The 12,118-nt window shown below is 42.8% G+C and overlaps 1 protein-coding gene across 1 annotated transcript in view; it reads right to left on the bottom strand.

The window, feature by feature from the left end:
- The window catches only part of SHROOM2 (shroom family member 2), a 128,961-nt gene extending 127,424 nt beyond the window's left edge, over positions 1-1,537 (bottom strand). The window contains exon 1 of the mRNA XM_042867241.1: positions 1,343-1,537. Within this exon, the coding sequence (XP_042723175.1) occupies positions 1,343-1,537 (195 nt within the window). The remainder of the gene's footprint in view (positions 1-1,342) is intronic.
- Between the last annotated feature and the right edge of the window lie 10,581 nt (positions 1,538-12,118).

Below are 12,118 nucleotides of genomic sequence, written 5' to 3'. Positions count from 1 at the left end.
CATTATGAATAAGCATCACTGATCAGCGTTTAGATGTAGTGCAAAGTTTAGATTCCTACCAGAATGGAGGAATCATTGGATTTGGCACTTGATAGCTCCCAGACACATAGTAAGCAGCTCTTTCCTCCTTCCCTCAAATGCCTGCAGTTTTGATATTCTGCAGTTCAGGATACCAGTAAGTGGCCAACAGATGCAGAATCACCTCTTAACACACACATTTGCCAGACTGTTGCTGCTTGGAAAAGCAAGGCAGAGATCTAGAAAAAAATCTGAAGAGACCTAACTTGAAAAGTCCTCTCTAAAGTAATGCCAAGAGAGGAAGGAAAGAATCAATTGGAAAATCCACAATGAAGCAAGCTGAAAAATAAAAACAGTAATTTCTGCTGTGGATAAGACAGGACTTGTTGACCTCTAACACTTCTCATGTGCTTCTAACAGGACTTGCAGACCAAGAGCATACATTTCTTTCCTACAGATCTGGAGCCAAATGTTTTTCTAATGTGGATTTTTTCTTTAAATTCCATATGGATCCATTTCAATGTGTTTCTGATTGTGTGACAAGAAAGTTGTCGTAACAGGAAAACCCAGCAGTTACTGGGGACGGGGATTCTGCAGGCAAAGTGCATCCAGATGAAAATCATTTTCCAGAAAATATTATTTACTTCTTTAACTTATGACCAACACAGAGAGATTAAAGCTTTAAGTACACAAGGATTTACAAAAAGAGACACGAAAAAAGCCAGAAAGCGCCTCAGAAGCCTTCCCTTCCCCCTGCCTTTGGAGCATGGATTTGGTCACTATCCACAGACCTTTTGTTTAGAGAAGGAGGGAGATGCAAAAGGTCACCCTAATTGTTTTCCACGTGCCAGGGGGGCAGAGGCAGAGAAAGCCCGGTGTCAGCACGGCGGGTTCCAGACCCCGCTCTCTCCTTCAGCAGCCGAGGCCCGCAGCCGGGCTCCCTCGCCAGGCTTTCTCCACAGCCCGGCTGCCAGCGCTCGCACCTACTTCACTGAGTGTTAATGCGAAACAAGACCGTGCCTTTGGAGCTCCAACCGAGCAGCAGAGTGACGCTGCGCAACAACCTGTTATCCTAAATCCTCCCTCGACGCACCCCGCCGAGACGGCTCAGCACCCGGCGCTCACCGAGCCAGGCGCTAACGGGAACGCGTGTCCTCCGCAGCACCTGCGCTGCCGGGAGGCGGCCCGAAAGCGGGCAGCCCGGCCAGGCCGGGCCCTGAGCCACCGCCGCAGGTGCGGGCCCGGCCCCGGCTCGCCGGCGCCGCGGGGCAGCAGCGCCCAACATGGAGCCGCACCTCCTCCCTTCCCTCGCCCTCCGCCTCACCTTGGTGATGATGAGAGGCTCGCCGTGCTCCCGTCCGCCTTTCAGCGTGAAGCCCCACGGCGCGCCGCCGGTCAGCAGCACCTCCACCAGCCTGTAGCCCTCGGCCGCCCGCTGCTCCACCATCAGCACCACGGGTTCCACTAGCACGGCGCTGGGCAGCCGCTCCCGCCCGCTCCGCAGCCCCACGTCTTCCATGGCGCCCCCGCACCGCCCGTCGGGGCCGAGGCTGTGCCTCTACCGGCGGCCGCCCGCCCCGCCGCTACCCGCCCCGCCGCTCCGGCCGGCCCGGCCCCATCGGCGGTCAGAGAGCTGTCCCCGCCCCCGCCTCCTCCCTCAGCCCGGGGTATTGTTTCACGCCGATACCGGTGCCCGGCGGCGGGGGGCCGGCTCCAACTTGTGGCAACTTGGGACGGCGGGAGGAGGTTCCGCCTCGAACCCCGACGCGAGGGCGAAACCTGCTGCGCGTCGCGGGAAGCCGCTCTCCTCTCGCTCTCCGGGGCGAGGAGGAGGAGGAGGAAGAGGAGCAGCCCCTGGGCGGCCAGCAGACAAAGGCGGCGGCGGCGAGGGGTCCGCCAGCCAGCCCCGCGCTCAAGCAAAACGGCGAACAGGTGGAGCCCCGCCGCTCCAACTCGGGAAAGGGCAGCTCGCGGCCACGGGACTCGCGCCCTCGTGGTGCCAGGCGACGGGAGGGAGCGAGGATGGGGGGGAAGGAGGTGCTTTCCGCAACGGTGTTGGGGGAGGGCTGGGTGCTGGAGCCGGGCAATGCGGAGGGCAGGGCAGCGCGGAGGGGAACGAAAGGGGCAGCCGGGGGCGGTGCTTGCCCACGGCCCCGCCCTGCCGCTCCCCGCCCCTTAACGGCTCCGCCACCTGCGGGGCGGGAGGAGTCTGAATCTGACCACGGTGCCCCTTCGCGACCCTCTAGTGGTGGCTGTGAGGCCGGGCGGGCTGAGGAGGGACTCGAGTCAGCAGTCGGTTCGGGATGGGGCAGGTAGAGTGCCGGTGGGAAACCTGCAACGAGAATACCAGCAGCCTAAACTGAAACACTCTGTTCTGACCGTTTGCCTGGAGTTTGGGAGCGCCAGTGCACAGCTGTCATTTGCTTCTCACTACCAGACAGGTGAATCAAAGACACACAGGAAAATGTGTGTTGTCTTCTGGGAGAGTAGGGAGTCTTAGCGTTCCACATGTGAGAAATGGTCTCAGGAAGGTGCACAGGGTAAACAGTGGGATTTCGGGGTTTTGTATGTGTGTTCACACATATTGCTTCTAGAAGCGGCCATCGTGATCATCAAGACTGGAAAAGACTGATAAGATCGTGTACTCCAACCATCAACCCTTCTCCACCATAGCCACCTACCATGTTCCTCAGTGCCATACCTGAATGTTTCTCAAACATCTCTAGAGACAATGACCCCACCGTCTCCCTGTGCAGCCTGTTCCAATGCACTGACACTCTTTCTAAGAAGAAATTTTTTCCCAATATCCAACCTGAGCCTCCCTGGGTACTTTAGGCCATTCCTTCTCATCCTATTACTATTACTGGGGAGAAGAAGCCAACCCCCACCTCACTACAACCTCCTTTCAGGTCATTGTAGAGAGCTATAAGGTCTCCCCTGAGCCTGCTCTTTTCCAGACTGAACAATCACAGTTCCCTCAGTGATGATGTATTCTGACTTACTAGCTGCTGTTTCAGTTTATTTATTCCTGTGGTGGGTGTAGGTAAACCCAGTAAAATTCCTCAGAAAACATCCAGCCTTGCTCTAAAGACAACAATTTGTTTCTTTAATGCCTGCAGATATTACCTACAGAACAGTGCTTAATACACAAAGAAAAAAACTAGTTTCAGAATTGAGCAGCAGCAGACTGGAGGATATATAGGCAGGAGAGAAATACTTGAGGGTGATTGACTGTGGAGAAGGGTACTCAAATGGCTCCAACTTACACATAGTTCCTGCTGAGTCCTAACTTCACACCAAAACCTATGTATTGCATCACAATATATGAGACCTCAAATAACTTGCAGATCTCCATTCAGATTTGTTCTCTAATTCTTTTCTGCTATATAGAAAAATGCTGTTTTTAAGGAAAAAAAAAGAAAAAAAAAACCCAAAACCAGCAAAAACAACACAGGTAATGGGAGATTCAGTTTTCTCTGTATCCTGCCTCCAGTTGTTCTTTCATCTGAGGCAGTCTTCTATTATGTTTGTATAATGCAAATCAGATTGTCCACACAGCAATTTGTATACTCAGCAATCCACAGCTAGAAGTTTTAAAGAGCTAAAACGTACAGTCCATTTGCTGCTGATGAAAGATGCACACCGATAATTTGAAATTTAATGTATCCCAAATTATGCATACTGAAATGTATTTGAAATGTAATAGCATACATCGTAGATGAGAAGAGCAAATTGTACTTTCACAAATGTCTTCCTTGCTTGTATCCCCTCATCATGAACTGCCAAACACTAGTTCTTCATCCGGAACTTTTTCTTGTCTGTAAGAAATTACAGTTTCATTACTATTCTACCTTTTGGACTTGGTCTTATAAAGCCAGTGATGAAGGATGATAAAGAAATCTGGAGCAGATTTTAATACTGGGGCATCAAAAGTCTGGAACTGGTGTCTATACTGAAGATTCCAAAGGAAAACATTCAGACACTGAGTTTGGGTTGGTTTTGGTTTTGTTTGTTTGTTTGTTTGTTTTTCCTTTTCTCTTTTAATGTTATAAATGAAAAGCCAAAAGACCCGTATATAAAGTTCCTCACACATGTAAGTTTTGCCAGATCAAGGCAAGATGTGTTCTCTTGTCATATCAGTCACATTTTTCTTCACATCTTTTATATTCTCATTCTCTGTGGGATTTGAAGCTTGTTCAGAACCCAGTTAGAGAGCTGTACTTATGCTATTCTTAAAATATTGTGATAATTTTATTTCTTGAATTTCTATAGCTTCTGCCAGCCTTCTTAGGTTTTCATTTTAGTCATAAAGAACAAAGGATTTAGTATATTTATGTATTTACATACTGAAATCATAGTTTTCATTTATATAACAATGCCAATGTAGCTATGTTTGTCTAATAAAACCCTCAAAGTCTTTTAGCTTTTTCATTTAAATCTTGTTTTCATTTGTCAAGCATTGCCTGAATATACCAGTGTTAGCAATGCGGGAATGTGAATGTGTAGAGGCAAGTAGCTGACTTTTTTGTGCTGAGGTCAGAGCAGTGACCAATATTACATAACTGATATTCCCTTCTGTGCCATTATTATTATCAAAGCTACTTTACAATGATTAAAAAAAAAAACACTCTCAAATGCCTCCTCCTTCCGTGCAAAGGAGCTATCAAACTTTATTAAGCCATGCACAAGCTCAGTTTTTGAGTCCCTCTTCTCTTGCAACAAAAGCTTTCTGCAGTGAACTCTAGTCCTTCCACAGTACTTCTGTGTTCAGACTTTGAAGTTTAATCTATGATCAGACCTCAGTATTTGAAGCTTAATTAATAATTTCAAGTGAAGTTTTGTTATATGGGGTTTATTAAGTTTTCTTTCTTTCTGTTGCACACATTGCATACCTGCTCCTTGCTTAGTCCTTGAGCCTGCCAGAACTGTAAATAGATTCCTCTATGGTAGGTTTTTGTGTTAACAATCTCAAACACAATATGCTGTCACGTATCTTTTCCTTAAGGCATTGAATTGTGCAGGATATTTGCAGAATGACTGTGGAATAGCTATTATACTTTCCATCATTGTGCTAGAGCCTACAATACTGGCTGGTCTTGGTTTGGGTTGGTTTGTTTTTCCCTCCAGCAGTGGAGACATCTGGAAGCATCAGAGGCTTCTGCTTCACATTCAACAGAGTAAAGACCTGAGGTGAGTTAAGTCTTTGCAATTACCCACTGTTTGTTACCACTGCTTTCTTGGAGCTTACCACCAAACATTATAGCTGGATGAGGAGACAAAGCACATCTACCTCAGCCATTTGAAATAGAAAACTGATGCCCTAGGACATGCATAGTTCATCTACAGTTTAAGCTGAGATGCTAGGGCATGAAACAGAACAGATGGGCCACGATACAATTTCCTTCAGCTCATTTAAAGAGAACTCCAGCAGAGAGTCTGAGTGGACTCGCACACATTGTCAGTGGCATTTGCCAAAATAGCCTCTCTGCTAATTGTGCCAACACATCTTATTCCACATAATCAGCTACGGAATTGCTGTAATAACCAGTGGTGGAAGAAATGTTGATACATAGACGTGTACCTATACTGTGATATCTGCAGTGAAGACGGATGGATTTAAAAACCTTTTCTCTAGGGACTAGAATTTTGTCAGGATACCGTGAATCCAGTGAGATTGCCAACAGCTAAAGGGGTAAAATGGACCACAAGGTTTGAGCTACAGACTTATCTTATTCCCAGAGAGTTCTCTGTAGGTGTCAATTCCACTGGCACAACAATCTATAAGATAAATGTTGAAATCTGTAGGGTTTGTAAGCATATGTTGTACGTGTAGCAAAAATGAATTCTTTTTAATGTTGATGGGATGTTAAGTGAAACACACAGTGAAACTTGAGTGTCTTTGAAAATAACCATCTCAAAGACCAAAGTAGCTGAAACAGTGATAGAAGTTCCTGTATAGAAGTGGATGTAATTTTCTATAAAATAATTCAAGAGGTGACAAGCTGCTGGCAGTTTACTCTGGAGTCTAAAAGTCCTGAAACCTGGAGAAACAGGTTATGTAGCAGCCCAAGAGACAGACAGACATCCTGGTATAGCTGGAAACCAGGAGGGTTTACTTTGGAAACCTGCCATCTTCCTTCTGATGAATTCAACATAATCATGCTGTTCTGCTGAACACTTTTAATTTCAACAAATGATCTCTTTTCCCAGAATGAAAAACACCACATTGAAAAATCCCTGCTGGATGTCTCCTTTGTGATTTAGGCACTTTAAAAAGCTTTCCCAAGTGTGTCTTGTTTCTCTTGTATTGCAAATAAGGTTTCATCAGCTCATAATTAATGCTGGATAAACCTTTAGAAGTTTGTAATCTTTCAGAGAAATATTCAGATGCATGTTGACTTCTTTAATTCTTCATGAAGAAAAAAATACTTCTGTGTTCTTTTTCTAGGATTTTTTATAAAGAATTTGTGGAAGAATAGTATTTCATATGAAATTCTGGTATGTCTATCCTCTGAAGGTTTTGATTCAAAATGTTTTCAGTTCTTACTCTGAGTACTGGAACTTGAGACATGGACTGCTTCCATAGTAAAGTAAACCATGAATTTAGCAACGTCTAGATCTTAACTTCAAAGATAAACTTAGGACAGAGAAGTCTCCGTGTTCCTACCTGCAATGCTGAATCAATGAGAGCCAAAGTGACAGGAATTAACTCAGGTTTGCCTGGATTTGCTCTGTTCCTGTGCCTTAATTCAACTGCAATAGACTTGTCTTGGAAAGAGTTGACTTAGAGCAGGCACAGACATCGTGTGAGCTGCCAAGAACACAGGCAGTCAAAAGCACAGGTCGAGCTTACTCCTGAACTCCTTTTGTTTATCACTGTATCCTCAAATTGCGTCAGTACAGTCCTGTAAAAGTCCTGCTGTCAAAGATCCTCAGTCTGGTTTCACTGTAGCAAGGAAACCTTTACTGGACACCAATAATGCACACAAGCAGCATGTACAAAACACCAGAAGGGATGCAAATAAATTTTGTACCTAACAAGGCCATACTTGGTACACAAGACCACTGGTGTGGATACGCTCTTCATGTTCATAAAGTCTGAGTTTTCAAGCACTGGAGCATTATCAGGAAGCCAGTCAGTGCTGCCTTTTACAGTTGTGCAGTACTGTGTGGGAACACACTAGTGGCACATCATCACAAATGCCTAGTATTTCAAACAATTTTCTGAAGGTAGGAGAGCTTACTTTGGAACAAACTGTGACTGTGAATGACCAAGAGAAAAAAAACCACATAATTTGCTAACAGTAATATTCTCAGCTTAGCTCCTGAGAATGATTAGACCTATAGACAAAGGAGACCAACACAGATTCCTATAGTCCATAACATGCTTCAAGAGTTAACACTTTCTTGATCTTGCAAGATTACAAGATTAGAAATCAAATAAAAGAATAAAAGGAAAAGAGCTACTCCTCACATGGTAGCAGAATCCAAAGACAACATAAAGCTAAGAAGGACAGGTGAACAGGTAACAGATTTCCCTGGGGTTTTCTGCTGGCAGTCAAATTCAGGTACAGGTTAAGTGATGTGCAGGGCCATGGTGCATTTGCTATCTGTATACATCTTCCAGTTCCTGCATCAGGACCCTTTGTCAAATCGTATTACAGGATATCAGGCAATAATTTTATAAATACACTAAACAGCAGGGTAACAGCATGCAGGTTCAAACATGGGTAGTCTGTGCTGTTCGTGCTATCATTTCTAGCTAGGCAATGCCTGGACATGGTTCTGGGGATAACATGGAGTAATGACTGTTACACTGTGGATGAAGCCACCCTTTTTCAGTTTCGGAAGAGATGCATCAGTATGTGCGTATATACACGCATGATATAGCTACATATATTTTGTCTATACATATGTGCGTATTAAATAGTTTTGTCATCATTTCAGTGAAGCACCATCTGTACCTTTTATTCTTACTGCTGCATTACTGTCTTTGTGCTTTAGGAAATTTTTTTCATTGTCCATCCTCCTTGACAACACACTGTGTACTAACTTTCTCTATACAAATGGCGCTGTGCCATGTGTCCTTACACTGCAAAAAAATGGCACTGCCCCATTTTAATTACTTGAGCAATGTAGCCTCCGAGGCTGACAAGCAGTCTTTAATGCATTTAAACTCTGATATTAGAGCATCATATATCTAAATTCTAGTCATTTTTGTAATACAAATACTAATGTGCTATTTGTTTGAAGCAACTAATAAGAATTCATTGTAGAATCCCCGATTAATAGATAGAATTTGATTTTTGTTACTACTATTAAAAAGCACCCCCTTTCTGTTGTATTCATGTTCACTGTGGTAACATAATCATTTTATTTAGACCTACCTTATGTTACGAAGAATTTAAGCTATGGAATTGAAGTGTGACCAGGAGCTTTGAGGCTGAAATGAAAGCCACTGGAAATTGAAAATGTTTTTCAATTAAATTAAAAAAATACATATTCAACCTTTTGTTAGCTTTGTGACAATTCTGATGTTAATGGGATCACATTTGTCAAATTAGAAACAGGCCAGCTTTACACAGTTTTCAAGGCCAGGCTGGATGGGGCTTTGAACAGCCTGGTCTAGTGGGAGGTGTCCTTACCCATAGCAGGGGGGTTGGAACAAGATGATCTCTAAGGTCCTTTCCAACCCAACCCATTCTATGATTCTAATACGAGAGCTGGAGCAGAGGTGATCAGGGAAAATGCCAGCAGAAGGATTTCAAGTGTTCTGCCTGCAGCAAATGCTGTGAAATAGGCTTTTTAAAGGGTAAATAAAAGCAAGAATTCAGAGAGAGCAGGAAAGGCCTTGTAATCTACGATTTTTCACTTGGACTTTGTCTTCATTTGCTAGCAAACACCAAACAGACCTTCCTTTTTTTCTGCCTGTCAGCCATATGTAAATAAATCTTTGGCTGCATTCTATAAATAGCCACAACTCCTTCATTACAAACGGCCTTTTTGCTCTCAGCATGATTACACAGAACCTGAACCTTGTCCAGGTGGAGGTCATAGCATCTTGTGAGCGTACATCTAAACATGGGTGCAGCATGAGGTCGTTAATAGCAGAACTACAGCGGGGTGCCCTGAAACATCAGGTGTGCACGAGAATCTAGGTTCAAAATTTAGGAATTTAGAAATATCACAGAAATATAAGGCCAATTTGAGTGCGCTGGGGAATACACAGGAGCAGGAACTCTTACTGTGCATGTTACCTCCCCGTAGACTGCCATGACCTTTTACACTAAAGGAATAGAAATGCCCTCTTCTTTTTGGAGTCTAACGCAGGGAAGTTCTAACAGCTGATGGGACATCTGAGGAAATCCTACAAAGTCATACAAATGAGAAAAATTGTCAGCACTCAGGTTATCTTTCCTGGTATAAGCCTTTCTAAGTTGAAAGGTTAAGGCTGCTGCAGGAGGTATTGCTTCATTAACCTGGATTTTGTCTCCAGCATAGAATTTACTCACGGCAGTGAGGCATTGTTAGTAACATCCTGAGGAAACAGGATGAGTTTTTTTTTTTATTGCCCATCTTCTGTGAGAACTCAGCTCCTGTTACAGCTCCAAATGTTAATTTGTTTTAAAAATGTTTTTTTTTCAAAGTCTGAATTATGGAGTAGCAGAGATACACAGATGGTTTCTTTCAGAACACTGCATTTTCTGAAGCAGTTTCAGGACCAACAAACTTCTTGTGGTTGTGGTCCCAGGAAGTACCTGAGGGAGCCAGTCTGTTATGTAATGTACTGAATAGCCCTGCTGCTCACCAGAAGATCATACCCAGTAAGGTACTTGGATGCTGAGGGGTTGGTCTCATTTATTTCTCTACCCTAGGCTGGGAAGGTCATCTCTAACGTGGGAGTCATGATCTTCAGAATGGAAAAGTCAAGAGTGATTCCTGCACTATCACGTTTCTATTCTTACTGTTGAGCTTCCTCTTGATTCTCTGAGCCAGCTAAGGCATGCTTTTGAGCTTCCTGCTCCTTTGAGAAAGTACCAGACAACAATTTGCTGAGGAGGAGGTTGCAGCTTTCCTTCAAAGTTGCTGTGAGGCTGACTGTCAGTTGTGCAGCCATTGGTAGGGATAGAAATCCAGTGATGCTTGTGGGATTTCATAGAAGAGCAGCGGCTAGACACTTAGCTCTGTACCTGAGCTGTACACTTGGACTTTCAGTATTACGACATCTCCATATAAAGATGACAATGATTAATGACAGAATTTCTCCAGAATTGTGGTCACAAAATCTGTCTTGCTGCAAGTTGAAAGACTAATATGCTCAACGCTGGCATATAGAATTGGAGATTTTGTTCTTCCAATCTCTATTTCTTCCCTTCAGTTTATGAATGCATTTTTTCTTTTCAGTTACTTTGTTTTTCAGTCATATAAGCCTTATGTATTTAATGCAAAAGAGGCACAGTTTCCGTAACAAATTTGCATATGCTTGTTCAGAGAAGTAAAGTAGGATAACATTCTCCTGGAGAAGGTGTATAAGAAGTGAATAAAATATATATAATATGATTTCTTTTGTCAAATACGCACATTTTTTTAGCATTTCAATTGTACACTAATTTTGTGTATTTATGTTTTTTTTTCTTAAAGGAAACAAAAAGAAAAACATTATGCAGTGAAAACACATTCATTTTTTATCCTTTTATAATAATGTTTACCATCCTTAAATGTAAATTAGTGATTTACACCTATATACTTATATACAAATCACAGAGGGAAAGGAGTTAATACCACTGTTTTTCTTCTAATTCTTTCAGTGTAATCTATAGCTGCTACAATTATGACAGATGTTACACTCAATATCACTGTTTTGATATTCCTGCCTAAATTTACAGAAAGCAGAAATAATCAAGTATGGATTTCTCAATTCATTTCATTTATGCATTGAGAGAAATGCCAGTTTAAAAACTAGGTCTAAAAATTTGTAGTGATACTAATGGAAAGGACTGTAAAAAGTGCTATAAAAAGTAGTCAGGTTTCTTATAAGGTAAATCTAGTTGCTGGAGGCCTGTGCAGATAAAATGAACTGTGCTAAGCATACAGAATATTTATATGTTCAGAGAGCATACTGCAGATTCTGTTGGGAAGGTCATGACTGGTTTTATTGCATCCATTCAGCTTGCTGACAGGCCTACCTTTCATCAGTTTAGGAAATGTCATGCCAGGTAATGTGTGTAAGACCAGTAAAGACTCAAGATCATGAATCATTGATAAAATAGAGTTTTTGTATTTGCAGAGTAACGAAGATCTTTATTGGGAGCTTTAATGGAGGCAGAGATTCACTGAATCGCACACATAAATAATGTCTCTATGTCAATACATTTTCTTCTGCTTTCTCTACCTTAATTAAGCCCCAGATTTAATTAAAACAGTGATTAAAACATCTGTATCTGCATACTCAAGCATAACATGTGCCACACTCCTAAAAGAACAGAAACACATGCCGGTCATATTTTTGTAAACGTTTGTTTTCCTTTCAAGCCAGACAAGGCTGTGTTTCATCTTAACGATGCACACAGACTGTACCTCAGAAGTGGTATTTCCTGGGTCCAAGGGGAGTGCGAGTGGGTGTTTCTGAAAGCTATGCATATGGAGTATGTGCTTGTTTTCCTTGTAAGGAGTGCAGTATTTCTCCTTTTTGGATACATTGCTACAAATATGTAAAAACAGGACTGGAACTTTCAGTATTGGGCAGTGTATTTGCTCCACACATCTGTTTGATTGTTTTTTAAAATGACCACTTTAGTTTAATGTTTCATGTCCATCTGCTAATGTTTGTCTTCAAGCTACTGCATTCACTTATTTGGGACACTGCCTTGGTGGAGGAATGAGGTCAGTTTGGTACCACTGACGTCAGTGGGAACTGTGTCCATAATTTCCAAGGAAAGGGATCTAGGAACTAAGATTGAAATACTATTGAATACCAAATAGTGTTCCTCAGCAAGGCAACGTAATTCTTCTCTTTTTGCTCATTCTTTTTTGTTTCTTTTGCTGTTGGCCCTGGCTTTTATCCTCTCATTTTCATAATCATGTGAAGCCAAATTAATCT

Source organism: Lagopus leucura, unplaced genomic scaffold (assembly GCF_019238085.1).
Source record: "Lagopus leucura isolate 7727_CA_CO unplaced genomic scaffold, USGS_WTPT01 Super-Scaffold_100001, whole genome shotgun sequence".
In the NCBI taxonomy this organism is placed as follows: domain Eukaryota; kingdom Metazoa; phylum Chordata; class Aves; order Galliformes; family Phasianidae; genus Lagopus; species Lagopus leucura.
This window is presented reverse-complemented; position numbering and strand designations above follow the sequence as displayed.